Source organism: Aplidium turbinatum, chromosome 8 (genome assembly GCF_918807975.1).
Source record: "Aplidium turbinatum chromosome 8, kaAplTurb1.1, whole genome shotgun sequence".
Classification (NCBI taxonomy): Eukaryota; Metazoa; Chordata; class Ascidiacea; order Aplousobranchia; family Polyclinidae; genus Aplidium; species Aplidium turbinatum.
In genome coordinates, this window is record NC_137479.1 from 20,001,096 (window position 1) to 20,025,272 (window position 24,177).

The 24,177-nt window shown below is 36.5% G+C and overlaps 1 protein-coding gene across 1 annotated transcript; it reads right to left on the reverse strand.

Moving 5' to 3' along the window:
* Positions 1-310: 310 nt before the first annotated feature.
* Positions 311-21,085, reverse strand: LOC145775820 (nose resistant to fluoxetine protein 6-like). Its single transcript, XM_082587196.1, has 13 exons — positions 20,778-21,085; positions 20,160-20,305; positions 19,492-19,658; positions 17,050-17,159; positions 16,019-16,186; positions 15,478-15,667; positions 14,407-14,581; positions 13,580-13,659; positions 11,770-11,892; positions 7,389-7,566; positions 2,739-2,928; positions 1,849-2,007; positions 311-1,561 (listed from the first exon to the last, which is right to left on the reverse strand). The coding sequence occupies exons 1-13, from the start codon at positions 21,055-21,057 to the stop codon at positions 1,326-1,328; spliced, it is 2,202 nt and encodes a 733-aa protein (XP_082443322.1). The 5' UTR covers positions 21,058-21,085; the 3' UTR covers positions 311-1,325.
* Between the last annotated feature and the right edge of the window lie 3,092 nt (positions 21,086-24,177).

Consider the following 24,177-nt stretch of genomic DNA (forward strand, 5'->3'; position numbering starts at 1 on the left):
TTGTTTCACGCAGATGGCAACCTCAGAGCTCGGTTCCTCCAGCCCCTCAGTGTAAGTAAGAAGTGCTAGTGGCTCCTTGATCGGATCCGATGAAGAGCCAGGTTACAAAGTTTAGCTTGTGCAGAACAAAAAACGTAGGCTATCAATTTTGTGAGGTGTAACCTAAGACCTAAGCCATTGAATATCGATTTTGAACTCCAGGCGTAAGCGTGGAAAGGATGAAATGTTGCTGTGTACAAAAGCTAGGATTGATATCTTGATATAAGCTGGTTCCTATCGTGAGCTAGCGTAAAAATTCCACACTCTTCACTGCAAAGCGTGCATTTACTGCACAAGTTAGTTTAATGCATTGTCTGGCATAAAAGCTACATCACCTTTTGAAAACGGAAACACACGATGGATAGCTATAGCGTAAGCAGTGAGCTGTTAGTTTGGCAAAATTACACAAGCCTCAGGTTCAGTACTATTACTTACCGCCAAATCTATGATATGAATTAGAAAAGATACCGTAAACGAAATAGCTTTCCCAATACAAATTTTAAAATATAAATCATAGCAAATTAATGATAAATCGCGATGTTTCTTTTCTAACTTTATCTCAGACGCTTAGCAGATAAACAGATTTCCTGGCCAACTTAGCCTACTTTTTTTGGTTTGTGAATTTACCATTTATAAAAAACAAGAATATTAGCGTAGCTACAGTATTTCGCCAAATTTCTAAGTTAACAGAATAGAAGTTATATGAATTGAATAGAACTTCGTAAAAAATTTGCATGTTCATCTTAATAAAATTTTCTTATCTAGAATCACATTTTCTTGATGAATGTCAGAGCGACAACAAAGTACAATCCTTTCTCAGAGGCAAAATGTGATGGTGCAATGACAACACGACGCAGCAGGAATGGCACAAACATTAGTCGGCAAAACAAATGTAGCTATACATTTATTTTGAAGTTAAAGTTTAGTCTGAGGGAAAATATTTGTTGGGGATGAAATAAAAAGTGACCATAAGGGCAAGATAAGATTTTTGACTTTTCTCCGAGGCTTTATTTTGAATTTATATTTGTTTGTTTTTGCATTATATAATTCTGTGCCGTCTTCCACAATCTTTGATAATAGTTTGTGCCAACATTTTAAACTAATTCCTTAGAGTTATAAAATGGATAGCACTTTTGTCACTTGAAAACTGCTCGTCTGTTTGACATGGAGAAAATGTTACGCACAAAACAAAATATTAGTTGTTAAAATTTGTTTTTCAAACATTAGAAAAATAGTCTGCTACAAGCCTCGAAGTCCGTACCACCGATCGAAGACAACATGTCATCTCACATGTTCACTTGGTGCGTTTCGACGGCCTCGTGTACTTGAGTTGGCGAAGAGGAACTATCCTCGGAGACTGAATCATCTTCGTTGTTCTCATCATCTGTCGCTTCATTGCTTAAGGTTTCAAATGTAACGTTTTTCTTCTCGTTGTGTTTCCAAATGTTGATTAGCTCCACAAATGGAAACTCAACCACCATTGCTACAGCATAAGCCGTCAATATAGTAACAACCAACGAGCCTAAAATTTAAGAATATGTTAAAGTTTAATAGACCTATTATGCTTTATTGTAGGTTACAAACTTTTGCAGATTCATTTTCAGTGAAAATTATGTTCAACTAGAACATAGTTCCAATCAAAAATTCTGAATAAAAAAAAAAGATTAAAAAAGCAACATACACCCATATAGGCTAAGGCATCTTTCCAATTAAAATTTAACGGTAAAAACAAAACAATGATCAATTATTGCTATGCAGCGTCGGTGTTACCTATTTAGACAGGTGAATCATTTTCTTTCATAAACTTACTGATATAAACGAACATGTAGGTCTGTACACTAAAGTGAAGCAACTTCTCGCTGGATGCAATTAGCCACCAGATGACGAGAGGATGAAGCAAATAGCAACCATAGGTCAGTCGACTGAAAGGTATAAATCCTTTCCAACTCAGAATAGCATTTACTGGGCCTGTACAATAAAGGAAATGTCACTGTTTACAAACAGAATCATATATTCCATCAAAAATGAAAATCAAAGGCTGCAAATGAAAGCAAATTGTTTCGATTGTATGTCGCTCTATTCCATACATTGAACTAGGCCTAATGGCTTGTTTCCTTGTTCAATTAATTTATACCAAATAGTAGTCCATTTACAAATTTAATCACGTCGTGGAAGCACTTATCCTAGATGAGGTGGGGTTTGCTTCAATACTACGGTTTGGAACAAACCGCTTTACGAATAGTGCTTTATAAATTTCAAATTCTAATTTCAAAACCAGTGAAGGAGATAAATGTTACATTTTAATTTAGCTTCACCTCACTAAACAAACAATTCAGAGAATGTTCTTATTGTATGCTGTTACAAAACAAACCATCCATACATAGGAGCCTATGCGTGATTGCAATATTATGTACACTACTGCGTCAACATACATCATCAGCTTAGTCTGTTGCATCACTACCAGCTTCGTAGCCGGGTGATGAGAAGTTCTGCGGACTCTCGGAAGAGCGTCGGTTCTACACTGCCCGAAAGCACACGCTTTTATTTTTAGGAAGATTTTAATGACATGCCTAAAAGTGAATACGAAAATTATTTTATTTTGCCATCCCATCCGCTTAAGCTACGTCTTTCACTACCGTGCACTCGCCTGGGTGTGATAAAAAACGTTGATGCTTGAGCAGCTTGACTAGCTTACTTACCTCCGTATCCGTGAACACATGCAATTGTAACCCAGGCTATGCAAGCACACCACAATGGCCTCGAAACAGCATTGTAAAAGGCAGACACATTGATCGGTAAAGGTTGACTTCTTGAAATAGAAGGATACAAGCCATACAATACAGAGCAGGCCACAGCCGTTGAAAGGATCCACAAGATGGCCACAGTTACCTAAAAGGTTGCGATGTATAAAACCACTACATCTTTCTGTTAAGCTTCACAGCTATTCATTTGCTTTTACTTTCTGTAATTTAACATAGCTTACTACGCAACAGGGTTTTATTTACAGACATATGAAACTAAACAGCACCACAAAGTTTAACATTTTTTTGATTGAAACATGTAAGCCTAATCAAAATTAAAAAATTTCAGTTTACATGAAGCTTTATAAACCTAAACTTTGTCTATGTAAAACACCACAGCAGCACCTGGCTACTTCAATCAGCCAAAGAGTTGGCTGTCGGGTGATGAGACTAAAGACTGGCTGCTCTCTAAAAGCCATTGGGTTATAGTGTATAGGGTTATAGGTAAATTGTTCGTAAACAATTGTCCGTAAAACAATTGTTCGTAAACAGTTGTTCGTAAAACAATTGTTCGTATGCAGTTGTTGGTAAAATTAAATCCGTAAAACAATTCTTCGTAAAGTATTTGTTGGTATACATCAATTCTCAATTGCATGCACGAAGAAATGCTTTATGAACATTGTTTTACAAAGAATTAAATTTACGAACAACTGTTTACGAAAAAAACGTCGGACACCGATATGTAGTGGTAAGAAGATGAGGCTTTCGGCCCCAGAAGCTGAAATGCAGACGACAAAAAAACACTGTTAGTTTTTCAAAAGTTTGCGAGTGCACACTGCACAGTCATGGTAGCCTGCACACGCACAGTGCACACTGCACAGTATACGTACGCAATCTGCGCCCTGTCGCCACCATGCGCACAAGCTGCATTTGCCCACATCTATTCGCTGTTTGACACTCAACTATGTTGAGGCACAATTTCACACAGACTTTCTGGGAGCAGTTAAGGTTTTCGTGTGATAAGTTTATGAACTTTTTTATTCGCATCAAGTTTTAGCTGAGTCGCAATCATTTCATTAAATTCGTCCATTAAAGCCGCTTGATTTCCAACGAATAAAATTGAGCGATGCTGTTTTACTTTGAAAAATGTTGGCGCCTTGGCTTAAACGAACGTCTTTGAGGCTCAGCAAACTTGAAGCAATGAACCAGCAATATTTGCTTGTTTTTCTTATGCAGCTTATCCTTCTACTTTTTTTATTGTTTCTTATAACAATTCACATTGGCGTGAATAATTGCTTGATTGTTATCATTTTCATTTGGGTAGTATCACTGTGCACTATACAGCGGGGTATGGGGTGGAATAGAAGACGTTTTTTCCATCTTCCATCCTGATATTTTCTTCCATTCCATCTTAGAAATCTTTCATTCCATCATCCATTCCATCTCAGAAATTTCTTCCATCTTCACATTTTGTGATTTCCGCGTTGAATATGCCACAAATAAACCTAAAAACCATAGGCTAAATTTAAGCTAAAAATTGAACAGCAGTATTTTCCTAAGAATTGCGTACCGTTTGAATTATTGTTTGAACGTACCGTTCGAATTATTTCAGCAAGCAACGTAATATTTTGCATGTCTTGATAAAGCGTTAGAAAGTTAATGAGGAATTGGGGTGGAATGATGGAATATTGTCTTTCATCCCATCATCAAGATCTTCCATTCCTTTCCATCCTTGACATTTTCCATCTTCCATCCCAAAATTTGTCTTCCATTCCATTCCATTTTCCATTCCATTCCATCCCATCCCATCCCATGCTATACAGTCTGTTGTGTGATGATCAACAAACTGTAGTCCAGTGCTTCCCAACCTTTTTCAGTTCGCGACCCACTTAATGCAAGTTTTATTGTGTGACACACAATGAGATATGACATCTTTATTATGGCATCTTTACTACTAGGGTACGTACTGAAATAGTTAATGCGACACAACCAGGGTTGCATTCCTGGGGAGGCTCGGGGGGCTCAACCAACCAAAATATGAAAAGGCTTGATGTAGGGGGGGGGGGCTCGTTCAAGGTTCCACTTTTCAGCTCTTATGGCTGAACAACAACTTATCGACTGAACAAGTAATACTTTAACAGCTTTCTTACTACAAAACTGCAAAAATACACGAACATATTAAGTTGGTAGCAATCGCCGTTTTCCATGATTAGATCCCATATAGTTAGCTTAATTTTATCATGCAATCTAGCCTACATGTATAGTAAATCAAGCGTTTTGTAAATGGGGCAACAAAGAATGACATAACAAATTTTGTGGCTCTTGACATTCTTCTAGATGTCTGCGAGTGACGTGACTCTTGCATTGAATAGCCTTTCCCACCCATGTGCCCTAAAATTTAAGAAAATGGGTAAAATTTTCAGTGTGCGTTGTGTTGCGTCCTCACATCGTAGTATCAATGCTCTGTGGAATAGTTTTCCAGCATTGTATAAACACTTCACAACCCTCGCAGAAAGGAAGAATATTAGAGAAACAGATCGGGCCTTGTTCAGAGGTCTCTGCATCAAAATGACCACCAAGAAATTCATAGAAGATCTGGCACTTTTAAAAGATTGTCTTCGGCAATTATCGCTTTTGTCAGAAACTCTCCAGACTGGGAATATCAACTTCGCAGTAGCCAATCGTCACGTCAAATGGACTGTTAATTCTCTATTTTAAATACGAAAAGCTGCTCAAAAAGGAAAGTATTCGTTTGATGAAGTTACTAACTTGAGTCCTGGAAGTATAAAAAACTACTCCTTTAAAGGCATAACGTTGGACCAATTCAAAGCTCGACGTAGAGACTATCCTGCTTTTGGGCGTAATCGGTTTATTCAAGCTTCAGTTGACAACATTGGAAGCAGGATGGTGGACACCAACAATGAAAATTCTGTGAAGAGCTTGGAAATTATTGTACCAGAGTTATGCCCTGCTGCAATCGAAGTTCCATGGCAAGAAGGGGAGCAGATATTACGGGAAATAGAAGAAAGATTTCATGTCACCAATCTTATTTCCGATTTTCGATTGTACGTTGACAATACTTGCCATATACCAGATACGATAAAGTTGCTCAAGAACGTAGTACTAAACGTGATTGCTATAAGTTCTGCTGAAGCCGAACGTAGATTTTTGCAAATAAACTTGGTCATCACACCGCTACGATCACGGCTGACCAAATCACTTGTTTCAGTATTGTTGTTCATCAGCATCAATCGACCACCTCCTCATTTACGGAATGGCACTGCGGCAACTCAGAAGTGGTTGCGGACTCATCGATCGGCTGTGGATATTCAGGTTAAGCACTCTAAGCTGCTCACATTGAATAAACTCAGATCTGTGTAAAAACTGTTTGCTGGCTAAAATCAAAGATTGTCATGGTGCTTATACCTTAGCCCATAAAGCCACAGACCTGGCAGGCTATTTGTTTTGTATAATCTCGTTTGCACCAATTTGGAATATGTTTTTGCTGTATTTGGAGTTGTTTAAACTGTTCGTTAACAACTAAATGAGATTTTAGTGGGTAACTGTTACATGGGCAGCTTATTGGTTCTTACTCGCAAATCTGCAAACACAAACGCTCATTTTAAGAAATGCATTTCCTCATTTTCCTACAGTCAATTTGTAATAAGTACAATTGAATTAAGAGATTAGAATTAGTTCATGCAAAGCGAGTTTCAAGTGTAAGCCTACGCAGTAAAGAAAAGGCAAAGGAGATTGCAGTGCAGCAACCAAGTCAAATTTTAAACTTATAATTTTATTTCGGATTCAACCACGTTTTCACGTTTTGCTGCTTCCACCTTTTTTTGTACTTCAAGCTATGTTTTAGCATGGGTTATTTTTCGATATGATGTTCGGAAATAAAAACAAACTGAACAGTGTTTCTTTTAGAAAAAGGTAAAGATTGTTAGCTAACCTACACCGATTATTTATACTGTACATACTTTGTCTAGAGTAGACTCTATAACAACACAGCTAGGTGATAATAGAGCCCCTCCCAAACAAAATACTAGGAATACACTCCTTGTTACATTGTTGCATAATTGTTACGTAATGATAATGCAATAATTTCCCGATCTACTAGAAAACAGGGTGCACGATTCATGAAAATGGAACGTAGCAAATGAAGTGAAGATAAGAGTAGCGATGGCGAAGGCGCAGTACTGTTCAAGACCAAACTGCGGCTTGTGAGATCCATAGTAATGTCGGTATTTAAACAAAAAATTAACATTCAGTAGCATTTAGAAATGCTTTGTGACCCACCTGAAATAGCTTTGCGACCCACCAATGGGTCGCGACCCACCGGTTGGGAAGCACTGCTGTAGCCTACATAACTCCAACAGAACTACTAACCAACATGAATGATTGTATGAAAGCACACAAGGTGCCAGAGTACAGTAGTTATGAGGTCTACCAAAGTTTTGTGATATTATATACTTGTCGTTTACAATTCAGTATAATAATCTCAACCTCTGTACATTGACACACAAAGGTTTAAACGTAAACATGCACAGGACACACAGTCGGTCTACAGTCCACTACACCAGCATGTCAGTATCACACAAACAGCACCTTGGATATTTTGATTTGTTCTCCTTTAAATTTATGTAGAAAGTACCCAGTCATCATTCCTATTGCGTATGCGCCGATCCTGCACCATGGTTTTGCGTAAATGTCGTATGTGTAAAAATTGCTGGGATCACCAAATGTTGAAGGTTTCACTTGTGAGATATTTCCAGTGCTTACATAACTGAAACAAAAAACAGATTTAGACTATTAGTATTACAGCAATTTTGTCTCAACGTATTGATTTGTAAGATACGCTATTGTTTTCGAAAAACTTCAATCTAAAACTTCAATGTGACACTTCTTTCCTAAAAAAATTAATTCCAAAAGAAATAAAAACAATTTTAGCTTCGAAACAACATGTGGTTCAATAAGTTTTTGAAACTGTTTTGTTTTGAGCACAATTAAGTGTCACAAACTTTCGACCAACATGACGCAAGAACACCCGTTCAATTGTATGGTGTTTCTTGCATTTAGAGATTTTTATGCGTTATACCTTCCTTTCAAACTCGCAAAAAAGCGAAACGAGTTAGAATGCGCAAGAAAATAAAATTATTCACGAAAAGAAATTGATAATTTGTTGCATCCAGCAGACTCACTTAACACCTGCTTTAAAATAACGCTGCCCAGTGCCCATACTTATTTTTTTGTGTATGCTCAGTGCCAGGGCCGTGTTAACCGCCCTCCATATCCTCCCACCGGGAAGGCCCACGGCTGATTAAGGGCCCACACATTTTAATTTATCTCATGTTTTTCGACTGTTTAAAAAATAAAAAATAAATACTACAGAAGCTCGATAATCAATAGCTAATTAAATCAAGCAAGGCCGTATTTACTGCTTTCCAACTGCCCGACTGAGGGCCAACCTCTAACTAGGGGTCTCATATTTAGTTCGTGCAGGGTTTTTCGGCTTGTCATTTTACCTTTTTTTACATTTTTGTAAATTTTCTTCTAAAAAAAAACTAACCAAATGATGCAACATTTCGAAGTTAATAATAATTTATTTGCATCAGACAAAGCTGTCCATATCCAAAACAAAACAACAAAATAATACACAAACTGCAAATGCACAAATAACGAACAACAATAACGAAATAACATAAAAAAATAACAAAATAATACACAAACTGCAAATGCACAAAATCTCAATAAATAGGCTAGGCCTATCTACTGTTACAAGTTTACAGACAATGGTACGGTAGCGTTACAAGTTAGAAGAACTGAAAGTATTGAGAACGATAAAAACAATCAGATGACATGGCAGCCATCAAAACTAGATAATAGCATACATAGAATTATTATAATGAAGACGGTAATTTGATATACGATGGCAATCAGACTTCATCAGGGAGGCAACAACCGAGTTAGACGATACTTCGCATCTTCCAACAAAAGAAAAAACATATTTACGAAGTAATGCATCAAATGTTATGATGTTACACAAGACTTGATGTTCACGTACGCTATAGTGTTTAGGCAAATTGTGTATAATTCTAAACGCATTATTGAAGGCAACACGCAGACGATTAATGTCACGTTGATGATAATTTTCCCACAGATGACATGCATACATTGGAGTACAATAAGAACGGAATAGAACATTTTTAATATCACTGGAGCACTTGTAAAATTTTGATTTTAATTTGTTGGCAGAACAGTAGATTGATCGCACTTGGCGATTTATATCCTTGTCGTCACACATTGCCGTGTCAAGAAAAACACCCAAATATTTGACACTGTCTACGAATTTGATCTCACTTCCATTGAGCCGTACAATTGGATTCAAATTTAACTTTAAGTGTTTGGTTTGGAAGTACATAGCAAATGACTTTTTGCAGTTAAAAATGACATCGTTAGAAAGCGCATAATCTTCACATACATTCAAGATACTCTGCAGACCATGAACACTTGGAGAAATACAACAAATATCATCAGCAAACATGAGATGATTAACAAGTGTATTACCTATGTAACAGCCTGCCTTGGTTTTGCTTAACACAGTCGATAGATCATCCATATACACAGCAAATAAGTAAGGACTGTAAGCAAATAAGGAAGTAAACATGCTCACTCAAATAACCTAGTTAATTTTAAATTGATAAACGTCAATGTGAATCGAGATGGGTTATAAAGTGAAAATGGTTTTTGTGAAGGTAAGGACACCCCAGGTAAAGTTTTCGAAGTTCAAGCCTGCTGAAAGGCTGCAACATACTGGGCTACACAAACTTTCAAGAAATAAACTATTAAATCCTTCTGTGGTTGTGAATAAATTTTTTTGAAATAGTAGGCTAACTTAACTTTTAAACAAAAATTTCTACCACAATCCAATTTTAATTTGATGAATTTGGTTACATACAAAGTGTGCAACTTGTAAAAAAAATATTGCTCCTAAGAATGAATAAAAAGTGAACAAAACAAGATTGTATTTGTCAAAATTTTCTAGGGGCAAGCCTCCACACCCCTTTCCGCTTCATTTATTTGGACATTATGTTTAGCATTTATATGTTCATTTATGTTTTAAATTTTACGTTGTCTTTTCCCAATTTTTTTTAAGATCTCCATCCGCATTGTCGGCATAACATAGCCTATTAACTTTTTTTTACAAAATCTTGAAAGTTGTTTACTCTTTGCTAAAATAATGAATGTAATTTTTTCCCACATTGAAAGTGTTTGCCGGCCTAAACGCTTTCTGGTTCTATTTTTAAAAGTAATCACTAAACATACGGTCCCAGGTCTCACCTGTTTTTGTTTTTTTTCGCTGAGACTTTTCGGTCATTTGTCCGAAACGACTTGAAAAAATTCGGTCATTTTTTATTTATTTCGGTCATTTTTAGTCATTTTTGGTCATAGTCAATTGACTATATATTTTTTTTCGGACATTTTGCTAAAAAATCGGTCAATGACCGATAAATGTCCGAAAAAAAAAACAACCCAGGGTCCCACTAGTGTAGGGTTGCAAAATTCCCGGGAATTTTCAGAGCTGAAACTTTCCATGGAAATTTTGGGAATTAGCGGGAATTTTCGGAAACTTTAAAAACAATCTTAATTTGATTTTGAAACAGGAAAATAATGGCCTTATACTGTTTAGAATAAAAATACTATGTATGTATAGCCTAACTAAAACACTTAAGAACATACAAACACATGGTTTAGTTTAATAACTCCAAAAATGAATCATTACCAATCTGTTTTTTTTACAAAGAAAAACAATACTGGGTCAGTTATAAAGTCGTTGTTCGTTGCTGCCGGTTAGCATCTCCTCCTGCTCGGCTTCTTCAGATGATGTACTAATGACTGCTCTGGCAGCGCCATCGACTTCAGAGTCAACTTCAGTTTGAGTTGACTTGTCTTCACATGGCTCAAACAATGTCAAGTTTGACCTGACAGATACTAGTTTTTCCACCCTTTCATTTGTGAGCCTATTGCGGATCTTGCTGGTGTGAGTGTTCCCAAATATGATCAGTATTTTTTTAAATATTGAAAAAGTATGCATAATTATTAATTATAAATGCATAAGCCTCACTCTTAATCAACACCAAATTAGTGTTTATAATAATTAAAGAAAATAAAAAATGCTTAAGGTAGGTTTTTGATATTTTTTCTAATTGATGAAATATTTAACAAATGTTTTAAACATAATAAATGCCAAATGAAAATACCCAATATTCCCGGGTCCTTCAAAATTCCCGGAAAGTTTCCAGGAAAGTTTTCAAAATTCCCGGAAACTTTCCACCCCTTTACAACCCTACACTAGTGGATTTCGGGGGGAAGGGGGCGAGATGGTACTCACATGGCTCTGCTTAGTGGTAATAAAAGTTGTTCAGTAGAACACGAGTTCTGTCTGCGTATTTGCACTTAGCACAATAACCTGTGCTCAGTTTTGCGATTTCTTCGTGCACAAAGTCTGGCGCAACCGAATGTGCCACTGAGCCAACTGCGTTTTGATTTTAAGATTGCATTTGCACAAGCATGACTGAAAACGATCTCTTAAAATGAAATCGATTTCTAGCAAAATATAGATAAACCGACATAAATAAAAACGAATTTATTTTTTGTTATGGTATCAAGTTGTTTGTTGTTTGTTTTTGTTAGGCATTATTCAGTGCCGACTGAAATGACTTCCGTAGCTGATGCTTGCTTGTTGAGTGTGCAACGACTCAAAAACATTTTTCTAGCTGGAAAATTAGCCTTTTTGTACATTGATTCAGCGTCTGCAGACGTAAAATACTGTAAAATAGATTGATTTGCTGGCTGCGTTTATCTTTTGATTTAAACTTTTGGTAACGACACGTCTGCTATAGGTTCTTCAGTAACTACGATTTTATATAAAAATAAAATACAATAGATGAGTTATATCTACAATAAAAAAAAGTGTTTATACACTCACGCAGATATCAAGCCAAATATTTCTCCAGTAGGCTGTTGATTCGTGATGTTGGTGAAGGCTCCAGTGATAGCCATGCTGAAGACTACAATCAACGACAAAACGCTCAATCCAGCCTTACGAGATCTGAAAACATAGATAATAATAATCTGTTTGTGGAACGCCACAAGCGTGTCACAGCCTCACAGGTGTACATGGAAAATCGCTCTCTTCGCTTGTACTCCTTAAAAAAATTGAGGAGTATATGTTTGACAAGAATCGCGTTTGCTATCATCATTGCTACATGAAGATGCTGCTTGATTTGCCACATGCTGCAAACTCCAACAGTCTGACTGCAATTTTCTAAAAGTAAACAGTTTATACCACCGGTAGGAAAGTACAAGATGAGGAGGTGTGACTGGTGACTTCGGTCAGACTGTCACCGTAACATTTTCAGCAAGTGGCTAATAGTCTTTCTGAAAGCTAAACATCATTTTTTGTATTTTTTACTTCCTGGAAATGTTGTCACTCATCTTACCTTATCTACTTCTGTCATCTTACTTACTTCAGGCAGTAACAGACGAGAAAATGTGAGTTTTCAGAAGTCAGAAAAATGTTAGGAACCAGGTGTAGGTTTATCTTCAGATAGCCACAATTTTCATTTTGTGGTCAACAGGTTAAAGTCCGCTTATTAACAACAATCTCGTATACTTGCCAATAAATGCTTTGTTTATTTACTACTGTGTGAAAACTTTTTTTGTAAGTTGAAGCCTTTTGTATGTTCTTTAAAAGTTGCAAAAAGCAGAGATATAGATCTGAGCAGACATAATGTCTTGATAACTCGTCTGTGCTCGTGCAGCTAGTACCTCGCTTGAAAAGGAGAAACGGTTATTTGATTTTCTGCGTTAAAAAGCAAAATCATACAAAAGTATCAAAGTAGCCAGGAAGAAAGCAAGGTGGAAGGTTATTGCTGCAAAGTCGCAGCTTACCCACTGCACTGTCACAAGGCTTTCCGAACTCCCGGTTTTAAAAGAATATCGGAAAACCGGAAAAAGCTAATCCATCCCAGAATTTCGGAAAAAAATGGATTCTTAAGGACAGTAAATTATGAGTTGGTTACCTGCTTAGAACGTCCGTTTTCAAGTCTGGAGATTAAGTTTCAACTCTCGATGGGGTGAAAATACAGCAGATCACGTACTAATAGTACTGGCTCCGATATTGATCACTGTGTTTGAACTTGTCAACCAACATTGCAAGACGTACGTTTAACAGACCAATTTTTTGATTCATTCCTGCTGGACACCAAACGCCAAATTCCATGTTGTTTTACGTCATGTCATGTTATTTCACACGTGGTACGAAAACATCCATTACGAACACAAACATCTGCTTGGATTTCTAATGAATTACTCAACTTCTATAATAATAATAATAATAATAATGCTTTTATTTGCGCCCATTGCGATAACATACAGTACACTGCGATCACAGATGCGATACAACAGACGACAGGAAGCAACGAAGTGACATATAGTCTTCGAGTCAGCTGCTCCCCTTATTTTGGCTTGCCATTAAGTGTCTTTCGCCGAGACACAGCCGCGTGCTCTGGAGCGGTGTCGAACCCACGTCTTTTCGAACGTCGCGCAGACGTTCTCACCACTCGGCTACGCTATAAATAGTAGTAGCCTCAATATACCCCATGATATAACGTTTTGCAAGAGCTAGCCTATTCGTTATTTCGCAATGCAGGACCTTCTAATTTAACCGTTCATAGTTACATACATGCACTGTGAATGTTCCAACTTCCAATATTATTTGTATAGCCATTTCTTACCTGTAGAGTATGTACAAGAACATTGGAGCCAGCAAGTAAAATTGGAAGTCATTAGCAAGATACCAGCTAACCACGTAACACTGAAACAAATAACTTACGTAAATTTTTCAATAACTTATTAAAAAATATTAGGCGAAAGCACAACATGTACCGGTAGCCGAAATTGAAAATTGCTCTCAAGCGAGACACAAAATGTTTTAACCAAATCATCATTACTATGGTTAAGTTTCACAGTGCACTGTTGTTGCTATGTTCACCGGGTTACACGAAGTAACAAAGTTAGGAAATTCGTTCAGTAGGTTACTTCACACCCTAAACTGTTTAACCTTAAATAAAATTGAATTGTATAATTACACGGTTGCTCAGTTTGAGCACAAAGACTTAGGCTACTTTATTAAGCTGCGTGTCAACTAGCATTTATAAAAACTGTAGCTATTGTTGTTGCGCAAATGTTTAGAAGGACAATAAATGTCTCAAAAATATAATTTCATATACACCAACAACAAACTTATTTCAATATTTTTTAACTTTACAGCGATATAATCATCTCGGTTACTCATATCAACTGCAGGACATGCTCAGGTAGACGTATTTTTTCATAATTAGCCCATCCTAACTTATACGCATTACAACGTTTTACAGTAAAGACTAGTAATTTTATTGTCACAAAAACGCTCAAAGTAGATTAAGACACGGTGATGGACGGTATCACAATGAAAATTAATTAAACAAAACCCACTTTTTCGTCATTCCGCGTGTCTCGTCAAAATGCTATCACGTTCAGATGAACATGAAGAACAGACCAAAACTCGATCAACACAACTCACCTCCTCTATTTGGTTGGCGGGGTAAAGATTATTGACATATAGAAGATTTGTATACCAGTATTTCCCACATTGCTCCACCTGATAATCTCCGAACTGGGGCCAAAGAGGACCATCCCCAAGTTTAAGATAAAGTGTGACAGAGAAAAACAGAATGAAGGCATACGAAGGTGTCAGTCTGTAAGTATAAACATTGATTCGTTGTAATTAATGCACTTCCTGTAAAGATATTTGGTAATTACTGTAATAAATTTGAAAACTAACGAACTTTCGCAGTCAAATAGAGTGATTAATGCATATAGAATGAGCGCAAAAAGGGAAGTACGAGAAAGCCCAAGCATGGCCACCTAAAGATACGGCCTGATTTGTCACATTTTGCAGAAATTTACAGGTTTTTCTAACTTTGGGCGAACGTTTAAGTAATTTTTTCTAAAAATTAGATTTTTACGCTTTCTTTATTCTTTTCCCCAGATGACACAATAGGTTTTAACATCCTCACACGTTGAAAAACAAAGAAAATTTGATTTTGTAAATTTTAGTCAGACTGTTAATTTTAAATAACAGTCTGATTTTGCGTTTTTCAACTTACTTTTTCTCATTTGCTACTGCTTTCCCAAGGCAACAAAAAAGTTTTTTGTCATTAGGAAACCTCAAAAAATAAAAACATCTCAAAATATGTCAGTCAAGCACTAGCAGTAGCTGTAATCAAAATCTGCAAAATGTGACAAATCAGGCCGCATCTCCAGGTGGCCATGGCCCAAGCTATGACCTGTACTGGCTGTTCATTTTAAGTTAACGCTAAGTTTAATCTATGATCTCTATCCCTATAAACTAAAAGCAAAGGTCGCTATGTATATTTCATGTTGGACCGGATAACCAAAAGATCGATGAACACGGATTTCAGTCCAATGCTTGCAAATTAGAAAGAAAGCTCTGTAAGCTGTTTATTTATTTACACTTCAAAAAGGCTGCATTTGTTATTTATCAGTTTTTGAGAGTAAGTCTAACCCAACAGGCCCAATGACCTTATAAAACCATATTTTTTTAAACTACTTTGCGTAGTGTGTGTCCTACCTCATGTAACGATTGAAGTACATTTTCAGAACATTGACTTTCCCGTTATTGTTGACGAACTGAGGATAGGTCAGATAAGCAATAAGCAAGCCGCTTAAGAAAAAGAATGTGTCCACAGAAAATCCACCATTGATTATGCCTTGAACCTCCCAATGCTCGAAAATATACTTGAACACTGTTGTAGGGTTGTCTGCAATAGAGATATAAAAACGTTGCATAAGTTGCTTTATAATTAAACACTTAACTCTAAATTTTAATTGGACTTTAAACTACAGTTCAGTCAAATACTCGACATTCATGTTTTGCCTGAAGTGAAATTACTCATAAGATGTGGTGTTGAGAATTTCATCAAGTTACACCCATATAATATTTAATTCTTCGAAAGCCATGTTCATGGTATTTAGCCTATAATACACTACTAGTGGAACATAAAGTTGTCTAAAATCAAGATATCTGTTGGCTTTAGTTGAATTTTAGTTGAAGTTTAGGCCTACTCCTACAAGCTCACAATATTTTAAATAGACAAACCTCACAAACTCACCTGATGAATTGAAAAGAAGTAGCAAAGAATGTCCAAGGATGACCCAAGTGATGCTGATGAAGCGCATCCCATGCAGACAGTGGATGTCTGTTTGCTTACTTTTCATTTTAAAAAGTTTTCGACTGTTTGAGATAATTGAAAACGATATGATTGCTCGAGAAATTTTACCTAAAGCAAAACAAGGTTTCATTAATTTTAATCATGATTGAACAAGGCTTAGATATAGCCTACATCAAAAGCATTTCGTGAACTGTCTTAAACGTTTCACAACAAAAGTTTTTTTGTGAGATTTTTTTTTAGTGTTATTCATACAAAACCTTGTAAACATCTTTTGAAGTCAATAAACTAAAACTGTCGGAAGTTTCTAGAAAAAACAGAACATTAAATGCGTATGTCTCTCCCTATGCACGTTCTGCACTTAAAAAGGTGATTAGATTTTAAAAATACGAAAGATTTTCTACAATCGAATGTTCTAATCAGCTTGTCGACAAATACAGTGGGCTACCTGTAGTTGTTTCATAATAATCGCATAACTAAGAAGTTAAGTGTTAGTGTGACAATGTAAATTTTTTACAGTTTGCAGGATTCTATAAATACGCTAAAGATGTTGTATTAGTAAGATGTTATGATTAAATACAGTGCAATTCAAATTTTACTTCGTTTTGTTACTAAATTCCTTTGCCTCAGTGTATAAAGCGATTTGACCAGCAAATGTCGGCTGCATTGCCGAGTGGTGAAAGCCCTGGAACGACGTTCGACACCGCTCAAGATTATGCGGCTGAGTCTTTGGTAAGACACTTAATGGCATGCCTGAAGGTGGTCACAAAGATTGGTCCAACCATATAGCCATGGTCAACCTCAAGTTTGTTCCTACTCTTACGAAAATTTGTTTATGAGTAATAATATTTACAAAATTTGGAGAAGTTCTTATCACTATTGATTTACCTTTTTCTGCTGTAAAGTGAAAGTAAACCGCTGCAAACCACTATACTAACAGTAGGCCTAAGTTATTTAGAAAATTATATTCTTACTTGGTTGCGATGCAATTTGGTAAATTGAATCTCCTTTCGATCTGAAGGTCACGGTCGACTCATATACGCTTGCCAACAAAACCAACGCGAGCAGCACACAACAGACAACTCTAAAAATGATGTACGCATGTTAATACGTCGTCATTCCATATAAATAAATTATTGCAATTGCAGCAAATTTCAGCATCTGTCGGAAACTTATCTTTGCAGTGTAGGTAATACACAAAAGCTACGCGAAAATTTATAACTAGAAAATTAGGTTAGCACGGTGCCTAAATATGCGCAGATTCAGCAGCGGATATTTGTTGTTAAAAATAGTAAATAATGGAAACATGGTTCGACTCCGGTGGGATGGCACAACGGATAAGGCGTTGGCTTTCCAATTATGCAAACCTGTTTCAACTCCCAACTTCAGCTAGTTGAAAACACCGCTCACCTCTAGCCTATCTAAGGTGCAATAAATTGGGTGGACGTAATTGCTGCAGGAAAGGCGGCCGAGAGAACGGTACTGGCCATCCTACTCTCATTAGTGCCGAAGGCTTAGTACAATGAGAACCTTATCTTCTCATATCTGACACTTGAATCAAGTATGGGACCACCTTTACCTTTTTAACGGAAACAACAGAATTGAACATCGAATCGCCGACAAGGAAACTTAAAGTCTACGGTTAACCTCATTCAAATGTAGGAAAAAGACATGGTCCAATTAAGTGCTTAAATACTACCAAACTTAATTTAAACTTAACTTTAACCTTACCTTTAACCATTAACCTAAACTTAACCTTAAACCAAACCTAACTTACAAGTTTTAAATTACCTTACAAAATATCATTTTTGTAATTGTTAAGTACTCACAATTTATCATAAACCATAAAGACTGTCTTTTAAGATACGCTTTCTGCGCATTTTATGGCTTTTCTATGCTTTTTCTGGACAATTTCATCTTTTTGGTTTATTTTTATTATCATTTCGTTAAAGCCCATATAAACAAAACATGTCAAATGCAGAAAAACAATTTCTATTCTAGATCTCTATTTTTCCTCACTGTGTTTAATTTTAAAAAAGTTTTTTTTTTTCCATTTTTGAGGGGCATATAACAAAATCCACTAGGCCTAGGGGAGACTTTGAGGTAAAGTGTGCAATGGGATAAGATGAGCAACCCCTGCTTTTGAAAACAACAATTCGGCGGAATATTTTTTCTGTGTTCTGAATATATCACCCATATTGCCACTTCAATCAATAGATTTGTTATGTCCAACGAGAATTATATTTTGCAATGGCACGCAATTACATTGTCTATGTCGACACCAAAACTAAATAATTTTATTGTTACACCATACAAATCAAATCTGTTTTTTTGTATTGGTATTTATAAAATGTGAGGATATTCAATAAAAAGCTCAGATTAGTTAGTCTTGTAGTGTTTAAATATTTTTAATTTTGTCGCAAAAATCATTACGGGGTAAAGTGTGCAATGCTAGTTGAAATATCTTCGAAAAGTTGCTCAACTTATCCTAAAAGAAATAGCCTTAGCTTACTTATAATGTTTAAACTGTTAAATTTGTGTTTTCTTAGTTTGATATTGGATAAAAAAAACAATGTTGTGTTTTAAAGCATAATGCCTCGCAATTATACAAACAAGCTGACAGGGGAATGCTTCAACTTATTAGAGTTGCTCAACTCACCCCAGGTCATTTCTCATATTACCCCATACAATTTATGTCGGGGTAAGTTGAGCAACACGCATATAAATATCAATAGAAGACAATATATAAATCACAAGGTGACCAAACTCAATCTAAAATGTAGCTGATTCACTAGTACTTCAAGTAAACCCTTTTAAAAATTTCCGAAACAAATCGTTTTTTTGTATAGCGACCTAAGTAAAAATCTGCTCATCTTACCTCATCCTCACGCTACTTACAGAAAACACGCCCACCCTTCTGCCATCAGTTCGGTTAACTTAACCTTAGTGAGCGCCCTAAAGTCAACAAAAACATGCCTGCCTTCTCATTCCAAAAATTGTTTATTTGCTGTTTATTCGTTTATTTGTTGAAAGAAGAGGAGAAAAGCGAAAACAAGTGCTCCCATCTGGATCCTCTGGTGAGTGGAGCATGTCCAACACAATAGACGATCACGAAAGTTTGGGATAAACCTTTCGATATAGATGTTAAATACAGATACAGACATGGTCAAAATAGAATTGGTGATTAAAGAAATTGAAGTACGTATCAAGCAAATTTAAGTAAGGTATTTGCATTGAAAAAGTTTGGGTCAGCCATGACTAGGGTAGGCAAAGGCAGATTATAATTGGCCTACAGACTACGTTTTATCTTTTCCAGAACTGCAAACTCAACGCTAATCAAAAAAAAAATGCAGCTCTGGTTCATTCCCAATGATTAGCTTTAGTTAATGGTTTGCAAGTGGAGATTTTCAACTTACAACGCTGCGATGTCTTTCGATTTCCAGTTTGCGTACTGAGTCGGGCAATCCAAAGTCAGGTTTGTGTTGATAAAAGATAAAATAGAAGATATGTTGGTGTTTGAGCAAACACTCGGAAAGCATCCTCCCAGACGTACACTAACTTGTGTAAAAGGTTCAAATGGGTTCTAAAACAAAATTAAACAAAGGGCTCCAATAACATGTGGCACCATAATTATTGATCGGACTTCAAACTATTATCCGTATAACGTCATAAATATAACCTTACAACGCAAAACTATTGCAACTAGACATTAGACGTCGAGATACAAACAATACTTTGCATACTTGCACTGAAATTTACAAAAAGAGTTTAAGTCTGAGATGCTGATGTCGAGATGCTTGATGTCGAGATGCTCTGAGGTCGAGATGCTGAGAATGAGCAGGTACAAAACAGCTTAAACCTCACCTAAAACTTTTTATTTGTATATAATACTGAAGAAGGAATGGCGCAGCGGATAAAGCGCTCGCTTTCCAATCATTTAATCTTGGTTCAACTCCCGGCTTAAGCTACTGTAGTTGTTTAAAAACACCGCTCACCTCTACCCAGGGTGTAATAAACTCACCTCCCGTTCGACAAACCAAAACAGAGGCTAAAATATATCAGTCTACTTTATTAAAACTTTTACCTTTTCAATAATTTTCCCAACCGACACAAAACAATATTTTCCGTGAAATGTCGAAGTCTTGGCGTTGACGCATTCATGGTAAGATCCGGGCCATTCCAGGTTTCCCTCAAATATTCCGCTTTCTGGCTTTCCCCAAGAATCAAGCACTGAAAAGCATAAAATACAATGAATTAGTATGCTTAATACCGTAATTTAACTTTCAAATTTTCGTTATAGATTTTGCGTATTTTATGGAATATTGACTACATTTTAGTGGTACTGCAGAGGCATAAGGTGGCCTATTGTATATGGCATTTACTTTAATTTATTCTTTAACTTAATACTTTAGTCCTGCAGCAAAGATTTTCGAAATTATGGTTGTCGAAGCGATTACACTGGTAAAGTAATCTACTTGTATGTGTAACGGTGAACTTAACTTAAACTTTTTATTAGCTTACCAATTTTCTCAATGCAATTTTTAAGAATGTATTACAAATTACCGCACAAAGATTTTACAAAGTGCATGTCTTAAATTTCCTTTGCGTAGTCTGCTGTAAAGTAACACATTAACTGTAGACAGACTACTCTAAAAAATCAACAAGTACATAGTAACAGATTGATGTTTGTAACAGAGCTTACTTTTTAGCGTGTACACGTCTCCGTCTTCCAGATTTTCTACATACTTTCTCATTCCCAGAACACACGAATCGTTGAAAAAATCATCAAAGTGAAAATTGGATTTGTACAGTAGATGAGGCAATTCCTCAGCAGTAGAAATAATTTCTTCATCTATAGGTTCGACATTGATTGAAGTGGCATACATTAAGTCCACAGGGTTTACCACCGTAAAAGACTTTTTTAACCGATTGCCATAGCAGAGGCCCAGCATAAAAAAGAATAAAATGCAACAGAATCGCATGATGCTGACATAAGGATACAGAACAAGTTTCACCTAAACATGTTAGTAGTTAGAACGCAAAGGAAACATAACACTGGGTGTGGCAAACGCTTGGTAGGCATGGTGGGTGAAGACATAACACTGTATTCAATTTATTGACTTGCCTAGTCGCAATTACAGCAGTTTATTTGCAATTGATTGGAAATGCATGATGCAAATTCAAGTGTTTACATTCAAACTGTTGTAAGTATGAAACAAGTAGGAATATCAAACCGTTTGCTTGTATATTGGCATATTTCACTGAATTTTTCGTTTGGGGCAGCTGTGACCTGAAACCAAAGCACTTGTTTTAACCGCTAAACTTTTACTTAATAGAGCTCATAAACAAGATACCTTTGTCTCCAGTTTGGCAGATCTTAAATGAAAAGCGAAATGACTAAAAGCAACCATTCGTCATTTTTGACGTTGATACCCTGCCCCACCGGCATTTCTTTGACTAGACGATTGTAAGTGTCCTTCAACCTTGTACGAACGGTTGTCAACTTTTTTGTTTAACCAAGTAGGCTACCAGTGGAAAATGAATTCCTCTTACAGCGAATGTGGCGCTAAAGCACATATTTGATATTTGAACAACTGCATCATGTTTCGTCTGCCAAAGGGAGTAAAAGGTCATTTCAAGGATATCAAAATTCTAAAGAAGGGGATACGAAGGCTCACATCGATTGTCTTATTTTCACGAGAACAAGAAGGGCGGTGGTCGGTAATAGTAGCACGTTAAACATGCGGATACTCTGAGAGCCAAATGAATACTTGTAAATTAACCAGAGGGTCGCAATACACAATAAGAAGTCAATAAACAAAATAACACAGGTAAAACTCAATAAAAAAGGTATTAACAGATCGCAAGAAAAAGTAGTAAGAACAAAGAGAAGGAAAAACACTGTACAAACGCAAAAAAAAAGAATGCAAACGAAACGACGGACTTAGAGAGTAAAAGTCTTGCAATCAACCTTCAAAACACAAAAGCGCAGAAAACGCTTTAAAAGAAGCGACTTCAGCAAATACCAACCAAGGTTACTAAATTGCGATAAGGTCAAGGACATAATAAATGAATACGCAGTGTGATTGTGATGTAACAAACAGCAAAATTCCTCATTTTTACATTGATACAACGTCTGCAGACGTAAAATCAATGTAAAAATGCCGGATTTTGCTGTCTGGTGACTTTTTCGCAATAAAATGGAGCGACAGTAGCACTAAAAAGTCGCGTGAAGGAATAGACATTTTTCAGATATTTAAGCATTTTTAGAGTGCATTTTATCTTTCTAAATCAATAGAAAAAACTCTCTACTGTATTATTTCAAAGTTTAAAAATGCATCGTGGACAGCACCAAAATTCCTCGCAGACCGCATGCGCACATACCTATATGACTGTGGGCCGCGTGTTTGAGACCCTTGATCTACTAGGGCCTTCAGTACAGTAAACAACACTCGGTCTACCACAACAATCTACCAAGGCAAAATCCGGGTCTTGAATGAACTTCAGTGACCAACGAACTAACCACCCGTACAATAAATCCAAAACAACAAGCCATGCACTGCCCGTTCACACTTTTGTGTCTCATCAACATGACGTAGTCGCTCGAAAGTAGACGAGCTAAACTAAAGGATTTAGTAAAGCAAGACACTGCATAGCAGCACTTTTCGCTAATACCGTAGACTGAATGTTTTCATCAAAGCATATAGGCTTACAACAATTCAATTAGTAAACCGCGTATAAAAAACTGTGCATATATAATTCGTGTGCCATAGAAAGATAAGCATTGCACTTGGTGGAAATAATGCTTGTCACAGGTGGAGCCTGAAATGTTTTGAGGACAAGGTCAAAAAGGACTAAAACCAACGAAAGTAGCAACAAATCTTTCAACGAAAGTAGGCATACGTAAGAAATGTACTTTTTGATTGTTTGTTTGTTTGTCGTATCCAGGCTTACGCCCGATGGTTGAAGATTTAGATTAAGTGGACGGGAAGGCAAGGCAGCCAATCTTCGTGTCCACCTTAAGGCATGCCTTTTTAAGTGTCCTGCTAAAGACACAGCAGCATGCTCTTGAGCGGTGTCGAACCGGCGCCCTTTCGAGTGCCGTTCCAGGGCTCTCACCACTCGACTATGCATAAAATGACCTACCAACTATAATACTATATCAAACCCTCTTCTGAGCAGATTGTCAATTATGATAGCTACTGCTACTGAAATGTTTTTTTTTTCTATTTTGTCAATTAATAAGTTAATCGGAAAACTAAATCTGGTATTTAACGTATTTAGACTGCCAACAACAAATCGTTTCTAGGAAAATTAGACGCAGCCTGTAGCATTATTATTTATATCAGAAAAACATCTCTGTGGGCTGAGCAGGTCTACTGTCTGCAGTAACTGGTATAATAGCTACAATGCTTGCTGCGGTTTTGATTTTACACGATTTGCAGGCTTGAGTACTAAAAGCGTCTCATAGTTATTGATGCAAACGTTTGAAATAATGGCAGTATTGGCTCGCTTTCAACAATCCTGGTAGCGAAATTTAAATTTCACTATTTCAAAAGAAATTGGAACAACAATCGTGACCACATCACAACTCGCAAAATTCGTCTTTTTCATATCGATACAAGGTCTGCAGACGTTGAATCAATATGAAAAGAACGGACTTTGCTGGATAGATTGCTAATGATTTTCTACGAAAATGGTCTATCACTGCAGTTTATGTTTTTTTTAATAATTGCACTGACAGCTTTCAAGATTTTTCTAACCAAAATTGTAGGCTAACATTTGACATGCTTCTTGAACAAAGACAAATGATTGCAGCCGAATTGAGTACAACACTCATTGGTGCTACCCTTGCAGCACTACAGGTTGCTGAAATGCATCGATTTTTTTATACTAAGCCTTTTCCCGTTAGTTCAGAGAGTTGGGTTGGCCAGCAAATGCTTGTTTGTGAAAGAGTTGCCACTTTTAGCTGGTTTAAATTTTTTGTTTTTAATTTTTCGGAAAACACAGTCATGTCAATAAGTCTATCCATCTCATTTATGATGCCATGAGAAGATTCAGGAACGCTACAAAGTTCAAGTTTGATAAAAAAAAGGCAAAAA

What these genes read in the sequence shown, in the direction of transcription:
- LOC145775820 (XM_082587196.1), bottom strand. Translation starts at nt 21,057, where the DNA reads ATGCGATTCTGTTGCATTTTATTCTTTTTTATGCTGGGCCTCTGCTAT. An exon ending in ACTTCTTTTCAATTCATCAG is followed by an intron (nt 15,668 to 16,018) that starts GTGAGTTTGTGA and finishes TCTCTATTGCAG; the next exon opens with ACAACCCTACAACAGTGTTC. An exon ending in CCGCCAACCAAATAGAGGAG is followed by an intron (nt 13,660 to 14,406) that starts GTGAGTTGTGTT and finishes TATTTGTTTCAG; the next exon opens with TGTTACGTGGTTAGCTGGTA.